Raw genomic sequence first — 20,163 nt, 5'->3', positions numbered from 1 at the left:
TACTTACAAATCGCTCAGCGTCTGAATCCTCGCCAAGCCCGCTGGTCCTTGTTTTTCTCCCGCTTTCACTTTTCCATCAACTATCTGTCTGGGAGTAAGAATAACAAAGCAGACGCCCTGTCTCGCTCTATGGTTTCTACCCAGGAAGAGATTGACGAACCTCGTCTTATCCTTCCCTCCAGGGTTTTTCATACGCTCTCCCCTGTGACGTTAGACCAAATCCCATCAGGCAAGACCTTTGTTCCGCCTGATCGACAGAATGATATACTGTCGTGGGCCCACACCTCAAAGGTGGGTGGGCATTTTGGTATTAGGCGGACACGAGAGTTACTGGAGAGGTGGTATTGGTGGCCACACTTAGCCAGCCACGTCAAGAGATATGTCGGTTCCTGCTACTCGTGTGCTCGCAACCGTCCATTACGGCAGAGACCGGCTGGGCTCTTGCATCCTTTACCAGTGCCAGATAGACCATGGGAGGTGGTAGGCATGGACTTTGTGGGTGATCTTCCATGTTCACAGGGACATAGATTTGTGTGGGTCATTACGGACCATTTCTCCCGGATGGCTCATCTCGTACCGTTATCGAGAATCCCATCTTCCAGGGTACTAGCCAAACTATTCCTCAAGCATGTCTTTAGGCTTCACGGGATGCCAGATCATATCATTTGTGATAGAGGCCCACAATTTGCTTCCCGTTTCTGGCGAGATCTTTGTAGCCTTCTGCAAATTGAGTTGAATCTCTCTTCGGCATACCATCCAGAGACCAATGGTTTGGTTGAGCGTACCAATCAATCCATGATTATATACCTTCGACACTTTGTTGCTGAGAACCACGATAACTGGTCCTCCCTCCTACACTGGGCAGAATTTGCCCTTAACAATTCGCTGGCTGAGGCCACTGGGCAGACACCGTTCGTACTCAATAATGGGCAACACCCTAGGGTACCGGTACTGTTTCCCGCTGCTGCACCTCCTCCTCTTTTGGCCGACTGGGCAACTAATGCCAGAGAGGTTTGGGATCGGACTCAAGAGTCGATCCAAGCAGCTAAGGACCGTATGAAGACGGTGTCCGATCGGTTTCGTCGCCCGGCTCCTGTCTTTTCTCCGGGGGACTTTGTGTGGCTCTCTGCAAAACACGTGAGACTTAGAGTGAGCTCTGTCAAATTTGCTCCTCGCTTCCTGGGTCCTTATGAGGTTCTTTGACAGGTAAATCATGTAGTCTACCAATTGAAGTTACCCGTCCATCTTAGGATCCATGACAAATTCCATGTCTCACTGCTAAAGCAGGCTATTTTACCTCACGCTCATGAAGTGCACTCTCTTGCCTCTGATTCCTCTCGCTCTAGCTATGAGGTACGAGCCATAGTTGGTTCTAAGATGGTTAGAGGGCGCAGGTTCTTCTTGATAGATTGGGAGGGCTATGGCCCGGAACATCGCTCTTGGGAGCCTGAGGAGGCTGTCCATGCTCCCGACTTAGTTGCCGATTACCTGCGTCACCGGGAGGGGGTCCCTTGAGGGGGAGGTACTGTTACAGTTGCTGTGGCACTGCAGTCTATGTCCAGATTTCTTGCTACTGCACATGTGCGAGCACTGGAGACTATGTCCAGATTTCTTGCTACTGCACATGTGCAAGCGCTGGAGACTAAGTCCTATCTTGGAGCCATTGCACATGTGCGGGTGACATCATCGCTGACACGAGGTCACATGTCTCTGACACCTTCTATGCCAATTGGCCGCTGGTCATGTGCTTGTGACACGTGGTCACATGTCTCTGACACCTACTATGCCGATTGGCCGCTGGTCATGTGCTTGTGACGCTTTGCTCGGTGATAGGCCAGCATGACGTCATTCCTGTCGTTCTGGCAGCGGATTGGCTGTGGTGTCCTCCATCTTGGATGAGGCACAGAGTCTATATAAGACCCTGACGCACGCCGCACGGTGCTCAGTCCTCTTGGTTCATGCATGAGAGTAGACGCTCTGTGATTATTAACAGAGACCATTTCACACACCCTCCAAGTAAGGGAGGAATTGCCTTATTTACTAATTATATTCCTCTGTGAGTTTAACAGAGGTATTGCACTCTGCCATAGTCTGCAGCAGAGTCTTTGCACGGTGGACCCTGACTGTCTGATACTCCTTTAGGTTTTATTATCAGACAGCCCCCCATAACACATGCCTTCCGCATTCATCTCCTCCTCTGATTTCTGTGACATCTGACATGTCAGATAACACAGAAAGGTCCTCTCAGGTCACCTTCTGTCACTCCCCCAGTCTCCTCCAGTCCCCCGGTACCTCCTGCAGCATTGATCCCCCGCGACCCCTCCGTCTCCTTGTCTTCAGAAAAAATGTCAGCAGAGCAGCTCTCAGCTGGCTCCCTGTATGAAGTGATGTTACTGCAGCTCACACTGCCCTCGGTTGGACCTGGGGAGTGTGAGTGCAGTATTCTCAGGTCACAGCACCCACACTTCTCACATTCCTGCACTTCCAGAAAATGGGGGATACGTTCCCTGAGTATGTCCCTCTAACCTGGAACACAGAGTTGTCGTGGGACCTCCAAAATGGATTAGGGCGGACCGGATTTTTTTTCCAATAAATTAGTGAAAGAGGAAATGTGTTGGGGAGACTTTTTTCAAATACATTTTTTTCTAATCTATTTTTTTATTACTGACGGCGTTAGTTATGTTGGGAATCTGATAGACGCTGTGACATCAATAATCCCAGGGCTTGATGCCAGGTGATATAACAGCTGGTATATATATTACTTATTTGGCACCACAACAAGGCAACGAGATGAATTGGGCAAAGCGCCAGGATTGGCGCATCTAAGGGATACACCACTTCTTGGGTGGGCGCAGACTGCTATTTTTAGGCTGGGAAGGGCCAAATCACAATGGCCCTTCCCACCCTGAGAATACCAAACCACAGCTGTTCACTTTACCGTGGCTGATAATCCGGAGGGCCCCCTGTTTTAAATAATTTTGTTATAAATAATTATAACAACAGCCTGGAGTGCCCTCCAAATTGGATCACCAGCCAAGGTGAAGCTGCCAGCTGCGGTCTGCAGGCTACAGCTGGCTGTTTTACCTTAGCTGGCTGTCAAAAATGGGAGGACCCCACGTTATTTTTTAAAATTATTTTTTTGGCTAAATACAAAGCTAAACAGTGCCACATGAAAGTCACTAAAGGGTGCCAGCTTAGAACATGCAGGGGAGTTGGATATTATCTATGTGTTTTACATCTGTCTGTCTATCCATCCTAGCTTTTTAGTCTGCATGTTCGCGATTAGAGTTTGCAGCATTTTGGATGCAGTCTTTTCACTGCATCCAAAACACTATGTTGTACAGTACAAGTACAAAAATGGGGTCACTTGTGGAGGGTTTCTGCTGTTTAGGTACCTTAGGGGCCCTGCAAATGCAACATGGTGCCTGCAATATATTTTAGACAAATTTGCTTTCCAGAATTCAAGTATTGCTCCTTCCATTCCGAGCCCTCCTATTCTGCCAAACAAAGGTTTCTGACTACATGTAGGTTATCACTGCATTCATAAGAAAGTGGGTAACAAACTGCGGTGTTACCTCTTTAAAAAGTGAGAACTTTGGTGCTAAATCAACATTTTTGTGAAAAAAAATGAAAATTTTCAATATAACGGCCTAATGTTATCAAATTCTGTGAAGTACCTGTGGGTTCCAAATGTTCAATATATCCTTATATAAAATCCTTGGGGGGGGGTCTAGTTTCCAAAATGGGGTCACTTGTGGGAGGTTTCTGCTGTTTAGGTACCTTAGGAGCTTTGCAAATGCAACATGGTGCCCGCAATCTATCTCAACCTTATTTCTATTGCAAAATTCAAATATTGCTCCTTCTGTTCTGAGCCCTCCCATTTGTCAAAAGAGAGGTTTCTGACCACATGTGGGTTATCAGTGCGCTCATAAGAAGCTGGGTAGCAAAGTTGGAGTCTATTATATTGTGTTATTTCTTCTAAAAGCGAATAAATTGGTTCTAAAGCAACATTTTTAGGTAAAATTATATTTTTTTTATCCTCATCACTTTAATTTCTGTGAGGCAGCTGAAGGGTTAATACACATCTTTGTTGTTATTTTGAGTAGTTTGAGGGGTGCAGATTTTAGAATGCTGTCACTTTTGGGTGTTTTCTGTCACCTAGGCTTCTCAAGGTGACTTCAAATATCATGTGGTTCCTAGAAAAATGGTTTTGGAAATTTTATAGAAAAAATATTAAATTGCTGATGAACTTTGAACCCTTCTTACTTCCTATAAAAATGTTTTGCAAATATTGCACTGATGTAAAGTAGACATGTGGGAAAGGTAATTTATTAACTATTTTGTTTGACTTAAGGTCCAGTCACACATAACGAGATCGTGAACGAGATCGCTACTACGTCACACTTTCTGGATCGTTTATGAGTCGTTGTTGAAATCGCATGTTGGGTGTCACACATAACGAGTTTATGAACGAGCATGCGTCCCGTATAACGATCTTTCAAATCGCTGGGACCCTGTCACACAGCAACTATGTTAACGATTCCAATCCCATTAGGGGCGTAGTAAAATGCAGTGAGTCACGTAGGCGTGCATTTGTGTCGCCTTTTCCATACCCCCCTCCGCTTTCATTGGCAGCCAATACTGCGTTCTGATTGGGCATGCAGGGGGCGTATCTAGCGGTTAAATTTTGGATCGCGTCACCCTTTGTCACTTCTTTTGCGCTTTGATTTGAGATAGAACCTGCGTCTCCACCCTGATTCCTTCGTCCATTGTACCCGGTCGCTTTGTTGGTGTGTTTTTCGGATCGAAGCCGCACCTGCACCTGGAGCTAACCAATCGGTGCAGAGAGGGGCGCGGAAACGGGACGCAACAACACGCCTTCGTGCATCTCATCTAGGTCGTCAACGAAATCGTTAATAGGGTGTCAAACATACAGATTCATGCAGCCCAGCAGGACTCCAATGAGCCAGAAATGGCCCAAGCTGTTCGGCATCGATCAACGATTTCGCAGCAGGGGGTGAATCGTTGGTACGTGTCAAACGTGACGAGATCGCAGTTGAAGTCGTTCTTGCGTCACAGAAACTGTGACGTAGTAACGATCTCGTTTACGATCTCGTTATGTGTGAAGTGGCCTTAAGTCTCTGGTTTAAGGGCATAAAAGTTTAAAGTTTGAAAATTACAAACTTTTAAAAAGTTTCATAAAATTTCCAATTTTTTCCCAAACAAAAGCAAAAAAATATCGTCCTAAATTTACCATTAACATGAAGTTCAATGCATCATGAAAAACAGTCTCAGAATCACCAGAATCCATTAAAGCGTTCCAGAGTTGTTACCTCATAAAGTGACAGTGGTCAGAATTGTAACATTTGGCCTGGTCAAAGTTTTGCAGCAATAGGAGCTCTTGGTCAGAACTGACACTTACGGAGTAGTGCCCACCTCCCAAGCAATTAAGAAGTAAAGAGATTGCATAGCTCTGAGTTACTCAAAAGACAACTTGAGAATATCTGTTCATCATGGTTTCGAGAAAATATACAGGTTAATATCATTATTGATGAAACCTCATTTAAAGCTTTACTAAGAAATTCTAGAAATGGACAAGAATTACGTTTCTACTCAGATCTACTTTTCCTTGTGAGCTGCGATGAATATAACTTGCTTATAGTCAATAAGATCACTCACAGCCGTTCTTTCCTTAACATCAATGTGATCGATAACAAAACCTGCTTTAACCAGAGCATTCTTTATAAAATCCTCATCATAATTCATGGCACGGAGTTTGTCTTTCCCAACTGTGTAATATGTTGTACCTAACATCCCACTTAGTATAATGTGTCCTCCAGGCTTCAGCAATCTTGACATCTTCCCGAGATTTCTCACATATTCATCTTGATCTTTGTTGATTATACCCATAAGCCAAAAAGTCATGATACAATCTGCTGGAGGTAAGACCATAGGATCTATTATATTTTCTTTCGCAAAATCACATTTCACAACATGTTGAGCGGCCGATCTCACTTTTTCTTCTATGTCCTGAAAATGTTCACTGAAAGAGATAGAAAAATTAATTTAAGGTAAGTATTGTAACACAGTCAATTTTTTTAAATATTTGCTTTTCCTCCCCTTTCCAACAATTATTTTTTTTCTGTGGACAGAGTTGAGTGAGAATTTGTTTGTGGGACAGGTTGTAGTTTTGAACGTCACCATTCATTAAATCGTAATATGTACTAAAAATCAGGAAAAAATTCCAAGAGCTGATATTTGGTGAAAAATAAACAACTTAATATATTTTTTGTTTTGCTTTTATGACATTTATTGTGAAGTAAAAGGGATCTGGGAACATGCATCTACAAGCCAGTATGATTATAACAATACGAAACTCGTAAAGATTCTTTTTATTTCAGTAGAGAAAAGAAATCTGAAATTTACATTAAAAAAATGCTTGTGTAAACATTTTCTGAGACCCGTAAAGTTAGTGAAGACTTGTATTTTGTAGGCATAATTATGTTTTATTGGCACCATTTTGTGGTAGATAAAATGTTTTGATTACCTTTACTTATTTTTTTCTTATTTAGGTTAAATAGTTTTAAAACTTTTTTTTACTTTATGAATAAATATAGTTTTATGCATTTCATAAATTGCACATTTATCAAATATACTTTTTAAACTATTATTAAGAAAGGGCATGATTCAAACTATTTTTTTTACACTTTTTAACATTTTAATTTTCCTTAACTCTTACTGAAAACAAAAATAGCAATTCTGGAGTTTCACATTTTTTGTTTTCAAAGCTTTTACCATTAAATAATTTGAGATTTTTCTATATCAGACTTTTATTATCAAAATGATAGTAAGTCTATTTGTTTTTTTATTGTTTCATTTTTAAAGTGGAAAAGATGAAAAGTGACTTGAATTTTTGTTTTTTTTATGGTTTAAATATTTTTTTTACTTTTTGTTCCAGTCTCTTTAGTGTGCAGATGCCAGAAGTGCAACAGCCAGTATATACCATTTGTAAAGAGTAGTGATGAGCGAGTGCCGCCCATGCTTGGGTGCTCACTACTCAAAAGAAGCAGGTCGGACTCTCAGATGGATTGCACTCGATTACCGAGTATAGTGGAAGTAAATGGGAAATTCAAGCATTTTTCTGCAAGATCTTCTGGAAAAATGCTCGAGTTTCCCATAGACATCCATTATGCTCGGTACACAAGTCAAAACTGTCCGAGAAGACAACCTGCTCATGAGTACTGAACACCTGAGCATGGTAGTGCTTGCTGACCCCTAATAAGGAGGACTCAGCTCCTAAGCTTGCCCTATAAACAGGCACCTGGCAGGAAGGGGTTCACATTAATTAGCACGGCATTAGAACTCATTGGTTTTCATTGGATGCTTTAGTATCCATTAAGGGGTAGAAGACTTGAAATCAAGCGCCCAGACATGCACACATTTACGCTGTGTATCAAAATAAGAGGAACCGCATGCAGCTTTTTTTTTTTTAACTATTTAAATAAATAATTTAAAAAAACAGCATGCTGTCCCCTTTAATTTTGCTCGTTGTGATTGTCAGATGTAGCAGATGGGTTGTGGCTACACTGACAGGAGGAGATGAGCAGCAACAAAGGGATAAACGGTGACAGTAGCAGCGACAGAGGGATACACGGTGACAGGAGGTGTTGTACAGGGATGGCAGGATACATGGTGACAAGAGAAGCAACAGAGGGATGTATGGTGACAGGAGGTGTTGTACAGTGATGGAGGGATACACGATGACAGGAGGTGTTGTACAGGGATGGAGGGATACATAGTGACAAGAGAAGTAACATAGAGATGCATGGTGACAGCAGGTGTTGTACAGAGAAGGAGGAATACAGGGTGACAGGAGTAGAGTTGAGCGCGGTTCGCGGTTCTCCAGCTCGCGGTTCGAGTGATTTTGGGGGCTGTTCTAGATCGAACTAGAACTCGAGCTTTTTGCTAAAGTTCGATAGTTCTAGTTACGTTCGAGAACGGTTCTAGCAGCAAAAAGCAGGGCTTTTTACAGCTACAGTGTGCAGGAGCCATTGCTGGCAGCCTGCCAGAAGCTGGTAACCAAGATAAACATCGGGTATCCAAGCAAAGCGCTTTGGTTAGTAACCCGATATTTATCCTAGTTACTGTGCAGGAAGCCGACACTTCCCCGCTCAGCTCACTCCGCCCCCTCCTGCACACGGCATGTACACATACATACACACAAACACTCACACACACACAGACTCACCTGTCCCCAGCCATACAGTCCACGACACTGACGTCCTCAGCACCACATGACCCCGCTAGGCTCCATCCACTTCACACTCCGCCACCAGCACACATGGCTCCGCCCACCTGGCACTCTGCACACATGGTACTGCTAGGCTCCGCCCACCTGACACTCTGCACACATTACCCCGCTAGGCTCCGCCCACCTGTCACTCTGCACACATCGTCCGCTAGGCTCCGCCCACTTGGCACTCTGCACACATTGCCCCGCTAGGCTCCGCCCACCTGTCACTCTGCACACATTGTCCCGCTAGGCTCCGCCCACCTGTCACTCTGCACACATTACCCCGCTAGGCTTCGCCCACCTGGCACTCTACACACATGGCGCTGCTAGTCTCCGCCCACCTGTCACTCTGCGCACATCGTCCCGCTAGGCTCCGCCCACCTGACACTCTGCACACATTACCCCGCTAGGCTCCGCCCACCTGTCACTCTACACACATGGTCCCGCTAGGCTCCGCCCACCTGCCACTCTGCACACATTGCCCCGCTAGGCTCCGCCCACCTGTCACTCTGCACACATTGCCCCGCTAGGCTCCGCCCACCTGTCACTCTGCACACATTGCCCCGCTAGGCTTCACCCACCTGTCACTCTGCACACATTGCCCCGCTAGGCTCCGCCCACCTGTCACTCTGCACACATTACCCCGCTAGGCTCCGCCCACCTGGCACTCTACACACATGGCACTGCTAGGCTCCGCCCACCTGTCACTCTGCACACATCGCCCCGCTAGGCTCTGCCCACCTGACACTCTGCACACATTACCCCGCTAGGCTCCGCCCACCTGTCACTCTGCACACATGGTCCCGCTAGGCTCCAACCACCTGGCACTCTGCATACATTACCCCGCTAGGCTCCGCCCACCTGGCACTCTGCACACATTACCCTGCTAGGCTCCGCCCACCTGGCACTCTGCACACATGGTCCCGCTCGGCTTACCTGCGGTGATGAAGTCCCGACCTCAGCGCTGTCACTGTCCTCCATGGCCGCCGCTTGTCACATCACCTTCTCTCGCTTCCGACCCGAGACTGACTAGCGGTGACATCATGGGCCGCTCGCGATACTTGGCTGTGAAGATGATTGAAGTCCGTGTGCAGGAGATCAGCGCAGGTAATGTACCTCGCTGACAGCAGCACTTGTCATCCCCTGCAGTGACCTGGGCTGACCCATTGATGTTAGCTAAGTTCACTGCATTGCTCTCCCAGCCAATGGGGAACATCCTGCTCTTCATTGACTGGGACAGTGTGGATCGTCATGGCAACCCCCTGGATTACAGCAGACCTGGTTTTGTTTTTCTTTCTAATAAATTGGTTAAAGAGGGAATGTTTTGGGGATTTTTTTTTCAAATTAAAATGTGTTTGTCGTCTATTTTTTTTTATTACTGACTGGGTTGGTGATGTCGGGTATCTGATAGATGCCTGACCTCACCAACCCCAGGGCTTGGTGCCAGGTGACATTACACATCTGGTATTAACTCCATATATTTCCCCGTTTGCCACCGCACCAGGGCACAGGATGAGCTGAGGCGAAGCACCAGGATTGGCGCATCTAATGGATGCGCCACTTCTGGGGAGGCTGCGGCCTGCTATTTTTAGCCTGGGGAGAGTCCAATAACCACGGACCTCCCTAGTCTGAGAATATCAGACCCAAGCTGTCTGCTTTACCTTGGCTGGTGATCCAATTTTCGGGGGACCCCTACGTGTTTTTTTTTTTTAAATTATTTATTTAATTTAAAATAACAGCGTGGGGTGCCTCAGTTTTGGATTACCAGCCAAGGTGAAGCTGCCAGCTGTGGTCTGCAGGCTGCAGCCGTCTGCTTTACCCTAGCTGGCTACAAAACTAGGGGGAACCCTACGATTTTTTTTTTTTTCATTTTTTTGGCTAAATACAAAGCTAAGCACCCCTTAGTGCCACATGAAAGGCACCAAAGGGTGCAAAATTACAAAATGCAGGAGAGTGGGACATTATGTGTCTTTCTGCCATTATAATGACAGAAAAGACTGATATGAAGTGTACAAGCACTGTAAAATCACCAGAGCGCTCTACGCTGTGAAAAGCAGTAGAAAATGGCACTGGAGTGAACATGTGACCGCCTCATGTAGGTTGAAGCTATGGATCCTGGGTAAATTTATGTATTTTCCCTCCTTCAGTTTTTTTGCAGTACACAAAAAAAACGGAAGGCACATGGATGACAAACAGATGACATACGGACCGTCTACGGAACGGAAACGGATGCCACACAGATGCACCCGTGAAAAACAACGGACTGTTTTTTCCAGACCGCAAAAATGGATCGGTCTTGTTAATGTAGCCTTATTCTGATCTACCGTTTATAAACAGCAGGCAGAAATAAGTGAATAGCGCCCCCAGCATCAGAAAATCTCCGGGGTTTCAGGCGTAGCTGAAACCCTGGAAATCATGATTCAGGATGGTTTTTCCGGTCCCCGCTCACGTGATCACAGGTATACACCGTACACCGATGATCACGTTACAGTAAATGACAGTGTCGGTAAAAAATTATTTATCTCCCATCTGGCATGAACAAACATGATAAATCTCCTACCCGGTCCCCCGGTGTCGCCAAAGTGCCCCCCCTGATGCCCTCCCAGAAATCCAAGATGGCCGCGCACACAGCAGCGCGCCGGCCGCATTCACCCTACTCCTCTGATTTGGCATGGCACATGTGACAGAAAACTCCTCCCCAGGCCCTGCCAGGTCACCCCCTATAACCCCACCGGTGTTCCCCGGTGTCCCACGGTACCTGTGCAGCGTTGATCCCCCGCGGCCCTCTCCTTCACAATAGACGCTGCTGCATGCACAGAGCGTCTGTCAGCTCAAGTTCCTGTGTTCAGACACAGTGAGTGGTGGTTTTGCATCTGTAAGCTAAATGGGCGGCACGGTGGCTCAGTGGTTAGCAGCACTGCAGTCTTGCAGCGCTGAAGTCCTGGGTTCAATTCCCACCAAGGACATCATCTGCAAGGAGTTTGTATGTTCTCCCCGTGTTTGCGTGGGTTTCCTCCGGGTACTCCGGTTTCCTCCCACACTCCAAAGACATACAGATAGGGAATTTAGATTGTGAGCCCCAATGGGGACTGTGTGTCCAATGTATGTAAAGTGCTGTGGAATTAATAGCGCTATATAAATGAATAAAGTATTGTTATTACTGCAATGCCCTGCTCATGAGGAAAGGAACACAGTTGATCAGGAGAGCAATATACTACATTTCCAAATGGAGGCATTTGATTTTATAGTTGCCCTGCTGAACGACTACCAAACATGAGAGTCCGTTATACGCCACAAGAAAACACATCTAAATAGCGAGCTCTGTTGTTTAGTATTCATTCAGCTGGATAACTGGACTTAAAGGGGTATTCCATCTTCAAGATCCTATCCCCAATATATAGTAGGTGGAATAGCAATAATATCAGCAAATACCAATATTTGGAAATGTAGAATAGTTCTCCTGATTAGGCATGCCCTTACCTCATGAGCAGGGCATTGCAGCTTTGGTAGCAACCGTTACGACATGGACTCTGCTGCTGTGGACCCGGGGAGACTGGGTGCAGATTCATTGCACCCACACTCCTCACATGGAGGGTCTGCACTCCTAGAAAATGGGGGATACGTTCCCATTTTTTCCTTACAATAAATTTGTGAAAGAGGGAATGTTTTGGGGAGTTTTCTTTCAAATAAATTTCTTTTGTCGATTTTTTGTTTTTGTTAGTACTGACAGTTTATGATGTTGGGTATCTAATAGACGCCATGACATCACAAACTGCTGGGCTTGATCTCAGGTGACTTTACAGCTAGTATCAATCCGATTTATTACCCCGTTTGCCACTGCACCAGGGCACGGGATGAGCTGGGGTGAAGCGCCAGGATTGGCGCATCTAGTGGATGCGCCACGTCTGGGGTGCCTGCGGCCTGCTTTTTTTAGGCTGTGAAGGCCCAATAACTATGGACCTTCCCACCCTGAGAATACCAGACCACAGCTGTCCGCTTTACCTTGGCTGGTGATCCAATTTGGGGGGACCCTACTTTTTTTTGTAATTATTATTATTTATAAAATAATTATAAAAAAAGAGCCTGGGGTGACCTCCACATTGGATCCCCAACCACGGTAAAGCTGCCAGCTGTGGTTTTCAGGCTACAGCCGTCTGCTTTACCCTAGCTGGCTATCAAAAATGGGGGGACCCAACATCATTTTTTTTTAAACTATTTTTTAAATAAAAAAAATTAATGGGCTTCCCTGTATTTTGATTGCCAGCCAAGGTAACGCCAGGCAGATGGGGGTGGCAACCCATAGCTGTCTGCTTTATCTGCACTGAGAATCAAAAATACCGCGGAGCGCTACGTCATTTTTTTAAAGATTTATTTTTACAGCACCATCATGTCAGGCAATCAAAATACAGGGAAGCCCTTTTTGTTTTTAGTTATTTAAATAAATAATTAAAAAAAAATATATGGGCTCCCGCTGCATTTTTTGTATTGCTAGCTAAGGGTAATCCAAGCAGCTACTGGCTGCTAACCCCCACTGCTTGGTGTTACCTTCACTGGCAATGGAAAATCCAGGGAAGCATTTTTTATTTTTTTTGCCAAAAAACTACAAAAAAAATGACGTGGGCTTCGCCATATTTTTGTATGCTAGCCAGGTACAGGAGGCAGGTACGGCTGCTCCCAACCCCCAGCTGCCTATTTGTACCCGGCTGGGAACTAAAAATATAGGGAAGCCCTTTTTTAATTAATTCATGAATTTTATGAAATAATTAAAAAAAAAAACAAACGACGTAGGCTTCACCCCATTTTTGTGTCCAGCTGGGTACAACTAGGCAGCTGGGGATTGGAATCCACAGCAGAGGTTAGCCCGAGGTTTCTGGGCCCCTCTGCTGTGAATTGCAGTCCGCAGCCTCCCCAGAAAATGGCGCTCTCATAGAAGCGCCATCATCTGGCGCTGTATCCAACTCTTCCAACAGCCCTGGAGCCGGGTGGCTTGTTGGGTAATCATGAGTTAATACTGGCTTTGTTTTACTAGCCAGTATTAAGCCAGAGATTCTTAATGTCAGGCACGTTTGACCCGACCATTAAGAATCTCCAATAAAGGGTTAAAAAAAAACACTACACAGAGAAAAAATACTTTAATAGAAATAAATACACAGACACATTAGAGACTCCATCTTTATTACCCCCTGTCACCCCTCCACGATCCTGCTCTTCTGTCTTCTTTCCCCTTCAACACATGCAGCTCTGCTCCATCAGACAGCACAGCTGCATGGGGGAAGACGCTGTGCTCCGTGCAGAAATCACTCTGTGAGAGTGACTACAGGCTCCCGGCTGTAAGCGGTGGCACGGGTTGCCATAGCAACGCTGCTCCGATCACGTGATTCCGGTGCCGCTGCGTGCTGGTAGCAGGACGTCCCCGTCACCGCTACCAAGCGCGTTGCCATGGCAACGGTGATCTCCGTGATTGACCGGCTGTGTCAGCTGGTCAGGACCCGGCTTTTCCGGACGCTGGTAACTACGGTAAACATCGGGTAACCAAGAAGCCCTTTCCTTGGTTACCCAATGTTTACTGTAGTTACCAACGTCCGCCGCTCTCACGCTGCCAGTGCCAGCGCCCTGCACACATAGCCAGACTACACATCGGGTTAAATTAACCCGATGTGTACTCTGGCTAGGAGTGCAGGGAGCCAGCGCTAAGCGGTGTGCGCTGGTAACCAAGGTAAATATCGGGTTGGTTACCCCATATTTACCTTAGTTACCAAGCGCAGCATCGCTTCCACACATGCTGCTGGCTGGGGGCTGTGGTCACTGGTTGCTGGTGAGATCTGCCTGTGTGACAGCTCACCAGCAACCCATGTAGCGACGCTCCAGCGATCCCTGCCAGGTCAGGTTGCTGGTGGGATCGCTGGAGCGTAACAGAGAGATGCAATGACAGGTCCTACATGATGCGTCATAGTCATGTGACCAGTCTGTAGCCAATGAGATAACAGGCACGTGACTGGTCACATGGCTATTTTGACGTCACGATAGGTCCTGCATCACTGCTGGCACTGCTGGTTACCGGGAGGATTCAGCGATCATCGGATGGAATAGCGGCAGGAGACAGAGTGCAGGAGGGATCGCGGGGACTGGTAAGTATTATGGCAATGTTTATTAACTGTATGTGTGTTTTTATGTGTTTGTGATTGCCTCCTATTGTTTCCCATGCGGTTCGAGTTCCGTTCGTCGAACGTTCGCCGAACTGAACTTGAACGAGACGTCCGTTCGGCGAACCGAACTCAAGCCAAACCACGGCCAGTTCGCTCATCTCTAGACAGGAGATGTTGTACAGGGATGAAGGGATACAGGGCAACAGGAGCTGTTGTACAGTGATGGAGGGATGCATGGTGACAGGAGGGCTGCAAAACAGATGTGGAAATCTCATTGGCTAGAAGGACCTTGGGCCTAACCGGTTTGGTTAATGAGTGTAGTTTGTTGGTGGCATGGTGATGTTTTTTCTAGCCACTATAATCATGAAAGGGGGGCTTCGCTCCCCTGCATCCCCTCATCTGGAGGGCTTACCCCCAGACTATCTGCTTCTATTATAATCAACTCCATGCCCAGGTGGACTTGGAAAAAAAATGTTGCTTTTTCGTATCAGCTATGTTAGCAGATGCCCTGCCCCTTCTGATCACATGGGCATGACCTCAGCAAAGGTCCTTCTAGCCACTGGGATTTAAACAGTACCGACTCTGTAGCCGATGTAGCACTCATGGACTCAGAAGCATCAGCATCAGTGGGGGACAGCATCAACAGTGAGTACCCAGCAGTGTGTGTGCCGTGACATGAACTCAGATGACCTCCTGATGACACCACTATGACACCAGCACTTCCAGGTGTCACGGGGTTGTTGTCAGGAGGTCATCCAATTTAAAGGTACCAGGTTCGCTTTGATAAAGGTTCACAAGCGCACTTCTTGCTCGGCTCAGCTCGGCGAGCCAAGCCGGCGGGGGGTTTGCTCATCTCTACTTTTATACACATTGGGCCACCACAAAAACTCTGAATTTATATCTCCAATGTGTAGACCAAATGTAATGAAAACAGAGCCCTTCTTTGCCCACCAACAATTACTGCACCCATGAATGAAAACTTGGATAAAAGTAGCATTTTCTGACTTCTGAAAATTGATTTTAAAGAATATTATTACACAAAAGCACAATTAATGTAGGTAAAAAATACTTTTGATAGATCTTCATGTCTCGTATACAACAGCAACAATTACAATGACAGGGGGATTTCCCTAAAATTTGGAAAAATACTTCACCTTTTTCCTTCTATGGCCACATGAAGTTTTGCAGCATGACACCAATCAAACGCTCCCGTCCGTCCGTCCACCCATCTCTTCAGTTCCATGATGCATCTGTCTCTGACTTTCATCACTATGATGTGTTTGAAAAAGTCACAAGCGGCGTATAAATGATAAACTATGGAACCACCACTTAAGTCAATCAAGACGTCTCCTTTAATGTGACCTGCAGGATTCAAAAAATCCAAATAATAAAACATATTTCCAGCTGAAAGTTTTGCAAATGTAATTAAAGATCTCCTAAATATTCATGTCTTCCACTTTAAATTAAATCTCTCATCACTGAATGGGAAATTTTAAACCTAATTTGTAAATATATTGTTAATAAAAACATTAAGGTTGGGGGGTTTATAGCTAAAGCCCTGAAAAACAGGAATATCAGTTATATTGACTGTTGTAACCTTACTTAAAACCACTTTATTGTTAAAGGTGACATGGTTTTCTGACGGTTTCGTTAGACTTACTCTACCATTTCTATAATACTTGTGTTATCCCAAACAGTTAAAGCTTTACGACCAAACTCAAGTTTTAATGCGGTCACGAGAAATAAGACAACTACCTGGTGCCGGTTATCACACAGCAAATACCGGAAATGCAGCCATGTTAAGGCCACGAAACTTGTGCAGATGTTCCCTGATGATGCACAGGGGAGCTCATATACTGCATATACTTATCTGGGAATTGCTGCCTCTTAATGGTTAGAGAGGTGCCATGTCTATGAGATTTGTACACAAACACTATGTATGCGTATTGGATACTATGGTACTTTTGATAGGTGTGTGTTCTAGTGAAAAAACACCTCTTATTTTGGAATTTATTTTTTCTTATGGGGCAATATGGAGGACATCAATCATGTCCCTCTGGTCATAACTATAGTGCGTGTCCTTGGACTATATATGTGTCCTTGGAGGACATATATTTAAGTTATTTAAAACCAAGTAAGCATACAGTAAAAAAAAAGTTATGATACATACCCTCAGTGAAAGTTTTTGTAAGATTTTTAATCGGAAATTCCAAGAGATCAGCAGCCAAGTTCATTTCGGATTCGTCTGAAAAATAATGCTCAAGACATTGTCTAGAATCAAAGCCATGTTCAGGATAGAACTTAGAGGGACAGGGATCCATTGTCTAATCTTGTATCACAGACGGGTGACTCCCTCTACACCGGTGCTCAAGGTCTTTATATAATCAGCAGGATTCAATTTACATGGAGTTCATGTGATCCTAAACTCCCATGGAGAATGTTTTTGACTCTTTAACAACCTATGACATATTTACATCAAAGGTCCCTAAGGCATGTATGAAGCTGGATCAGGAGCTGATGGAAAGCTGATCCTGCGTCATATCAGTCACAACCTTTTTTTGGCAGTTTGCAGGGAGATCTCAAAAGTAGAGTATGATCGGCCATGCAGTAGAGTTTTAAGAACTGATTGTGAGATGCTTTGATTTTCTACTTCCCAATGGAATAAGTTTATTTAGTGTAAATAGATAATTTGACACATGATATATCCGTGTACCATAAATCCATCCTATGATAAATAAATTCAAAAATGCAAAAGTCATACAGACACATAAAACAAAGATTTGCTGTTGAAATGAAATGTAAAAAAAAGCAGCAGCAAAAATAAAACAAAAAGAAAATAATTATTTATCTCTTAATTACATTCCACTTCTTATCATTATAGAACTATTGACTATTTTGTCCCTTATTTTTCTATCAGTTCTTCAGTATTTGGTCTTCTTTGTAGGAGAATTTTTATCTTCTATCACATATCATGTTAGGTATAATGGTTGTGTTTAATTTTTCTCAAGTAACCACCATTTTTCCTTGTCTTTTGAATACTAATCATGGATGATCTGCAATAATAAAATATCACCAACCCATTGATGAAACCATCTACAACATATGACCACTCCACCACCTTGGCATTGTCCCCGAATAGCTCATTACATACAAGAAACTCTTTAGATTTAAAATATATTCAGAATGTTCTTTGTAAAGTTCACAAAGCCCCATAGGCACAAAATATTAAAAGTGGATGAAGCCACATCATGTAATCATCTGATGCCTCATGACATCTTTGTCTATAGAATGAACAATGTTTAATTTAATTTAATGTTTAAGTCATTCATTGTCAACAATCACTGACAGCACATGATGATCAGGAGAAGGGATCATCCACTAACAGCAAAAATACCTCTAAAATCCCATAGAAATGATTTATATGCAGTATACTGTGTATATGTATATATATATATATATATATATATATATACTAGCTGTACTACCCGGCTTCGCCCGGGTTAATAACTGCTGTTAACAAAATAGAATGTATTAACATTAATACATAAATGTATTCTGCACACAAACACCACAAAACAAATAGATAGAAATGTAATTATTAAATTGTTGCCTATATTAACCAATCAGAGCTCAGATTAATTAACTGTAGCAAAATAGAAGCTAAGCTGTGATTGGTTGCTATTGGCAGCCTGATAAATCTCCAGGCAACAGAAAGCCCTCCCCCTGACAGTATATATTAGCTCACACATACACATATAGACAGGTCATGTGACTGACAGCTGCCGTATTTCCTATGTGGTACATTTGTTGTTCTTGTAGTTTGCTTATTAATCAGATTTTTATATTTGAAGGATAATACCAGACTTGTGTGTGTTTAGGGTGATTATGTGGTGAGGTTGGTGTATGTGTGGTGAGATGTGTGCTGAGGGTGGTATATGTGTTCAAATACGTGGTAGTGTGTGGTGAATTGTGTGTGTGTGTTCATATCCCCGAGTGTGGTGAGTATCCCATGTCGGGGCCCCACCTTAGCAACTGTACGGTATATACTCTTTGGCGCCATCGCTCTCATTCATTAAGTCCCCCTTGTTTACATCTGGCAGCTGTCAATTTGCCCCCAACACTTTTCGTTTCACTTTTTCCCCATTATGTAGATAGGGGCAAAATTGATTGGTAAATTGGAACGCGCAGGGTTAAAATTTCGCCTCACAACATAGCACCTGGCGCTCCCCAGGATAGTAACTGTCTCTCTGTTTCTCTCCCATTCTCTGTCTGTCTCCCCCTCTGTATATATCTCTCTGTCTCTCTCTCTTTGTCTGTCTGTCTCTTTCCCTGTCTGTCTCTTTCTCCATCTGTCTCAATGTCTTTCCCTGTCTATCTATCTCTGTCACTTTCCCTGTCTATCTCTGTCACTTTCCCTGTCTATCTATGTCTGCCACTTTCCCTGTCTGTCACTTTCCCTGTCTGTCACTTTCCCTGTCTGTCACTTTCCCTGTCTGTCACTTTCCCTGTCTTTCCCTGTCAGTCTCTTTCCCTGTCAGTCTGTATCTTTGTCTGTGTCTATCTCTTTGTGTCTGTTTCTTACCCTGTCTGTGTCTGTCTCTTTCCCTGGCTGCATTGTGACACGCCAAGATTCCATATAAGGGCGTGGCTGAGCATTCTTCTGAAGTTCTGGCTGCACTGTGGCTCCGAGCTCCATTCGCTTTAATGGAGGCAGGTTTTTTAGCGAATAACTGTAAAGAGCGGGGTTAAAATTTCCCCTCAAAACATAGCCTATGACGCTCTCGGGGTTCAGAAATGTGAGTGTGCAAAATTTTGTGGCCGTAGCTGCGACGGTGCGGATGCCAATCCCGGGGACACACACACACACACACAAACACACACACACACACACATACACACACACATTCAGCTTTATATATTAGATATATATATATATATATATATATATATATGAAAGCGAGGACAAAGAGTTATTGCGTGCAAAAAATAGACAGTTTTATTAGATACGGCAGGTGAACATCCATATTAAAAGCACATAAAATCAACAGAGTAGCAGGACCATAGGCTGGGTTCCATAATGCCTCAGGGTTAATGGCAATCAATATATATATAGCCGTACATAGGTGCATATGTTAATGCATTCTATCTTAATACCAGCAGAGCAGGAAACCCTTGAGGGTCGCAACCATATTTTAGCATATGCAAAGAATCATTATGTATCTACCAAAGGTGGGTGGCAGCGATAGGGTCAAGCCTGGTCACAGGGGCAAGAACCTCCAAAAGCAGGCGTATGTTTCGAAAAGATTTCTTTCAGTCTTCATCAGGGCAGAGGCGTTCTGACCGTCCACCCCAACAAACCGGGTTTGAATACTCGCGCCGATCAGCTGTGTCCAGAAGCTCCGGAACGGCGCATGCGCGGACTCACAGGCAAGTCCCACGAGACCACCGCCGTCACGTCAAACCGCGCATGCGTGGGAGCAGGGACGTGTCACCATGGCTCCCGCGCAGGCGCGGGACGGCAAGACGGCAGTGATCCAGCTAGGACAGGCGTGAGAGGCAGTGCACGTGCACAGGAACCACAAGGACTCACTGAGGATGTGACAATATGCAGGAGTACAACAATGCAGGTAACCAATCATCAATTTCAAAGGGAGCGACACTTTATATGGGAGTTGAGGTGTTATTTTCATGTGATGGGAGAATCTATTGCATCTTTATTCACCC

General features: G+C 44.7%; 1 protein-coding gene across 1 annotated transcript; it reads right to left on the bottom strand.

The window, feature by feature from the left end:
• Positions 1 to 5,545: 5,545 nt before the first annotated feature.
• On the bottom strand, positions 5,546 to 16,779 carry LOC142255999 (indolethylamine N-methyltransferase-like). Its single transcript, XM_075327475.1, has 3 exons — positions 16,610 to 16,779; positions 15,594 to 15,801; positions 5,546 to 6,043 (listed from the first exon to the last, which is right to left on the bottom strand). Exons 1-3 carry the CDS (start codon positions 16,758 to 16,760, stop codon positions 5,620 to 5,622), a joined length of 783 nt encoding a protein of 260 aa, XP_075183590.1. The 5' UTR covers positions 16,761 to 16,779; the 3' UTR covers positions 5,546 to 5,619.
• Positions 16,780 to 20,163: the final 3,384 nt, after the last annotated feature.

Source organism: Anomaloglossus baeobatrachus, chromosome 11 (genome assembly GCF_048569485.1).
Source record: "Anomaloglossus baeobatrachus isolate aAnoBae1 chromosome 11, aAnoBae1.hap1, whole genome shotgun sequence".
NCBI classification, from domain to species: Eukaryota; Metazoa; Chordata; class Amphibia; order Anura; family Aromobatidae; genus Anomaloglossus; species Anomaloglossus baeobatrachus.
This window is presented reverse-complemented; position numbering and strand designations above follow the sequence as displayed.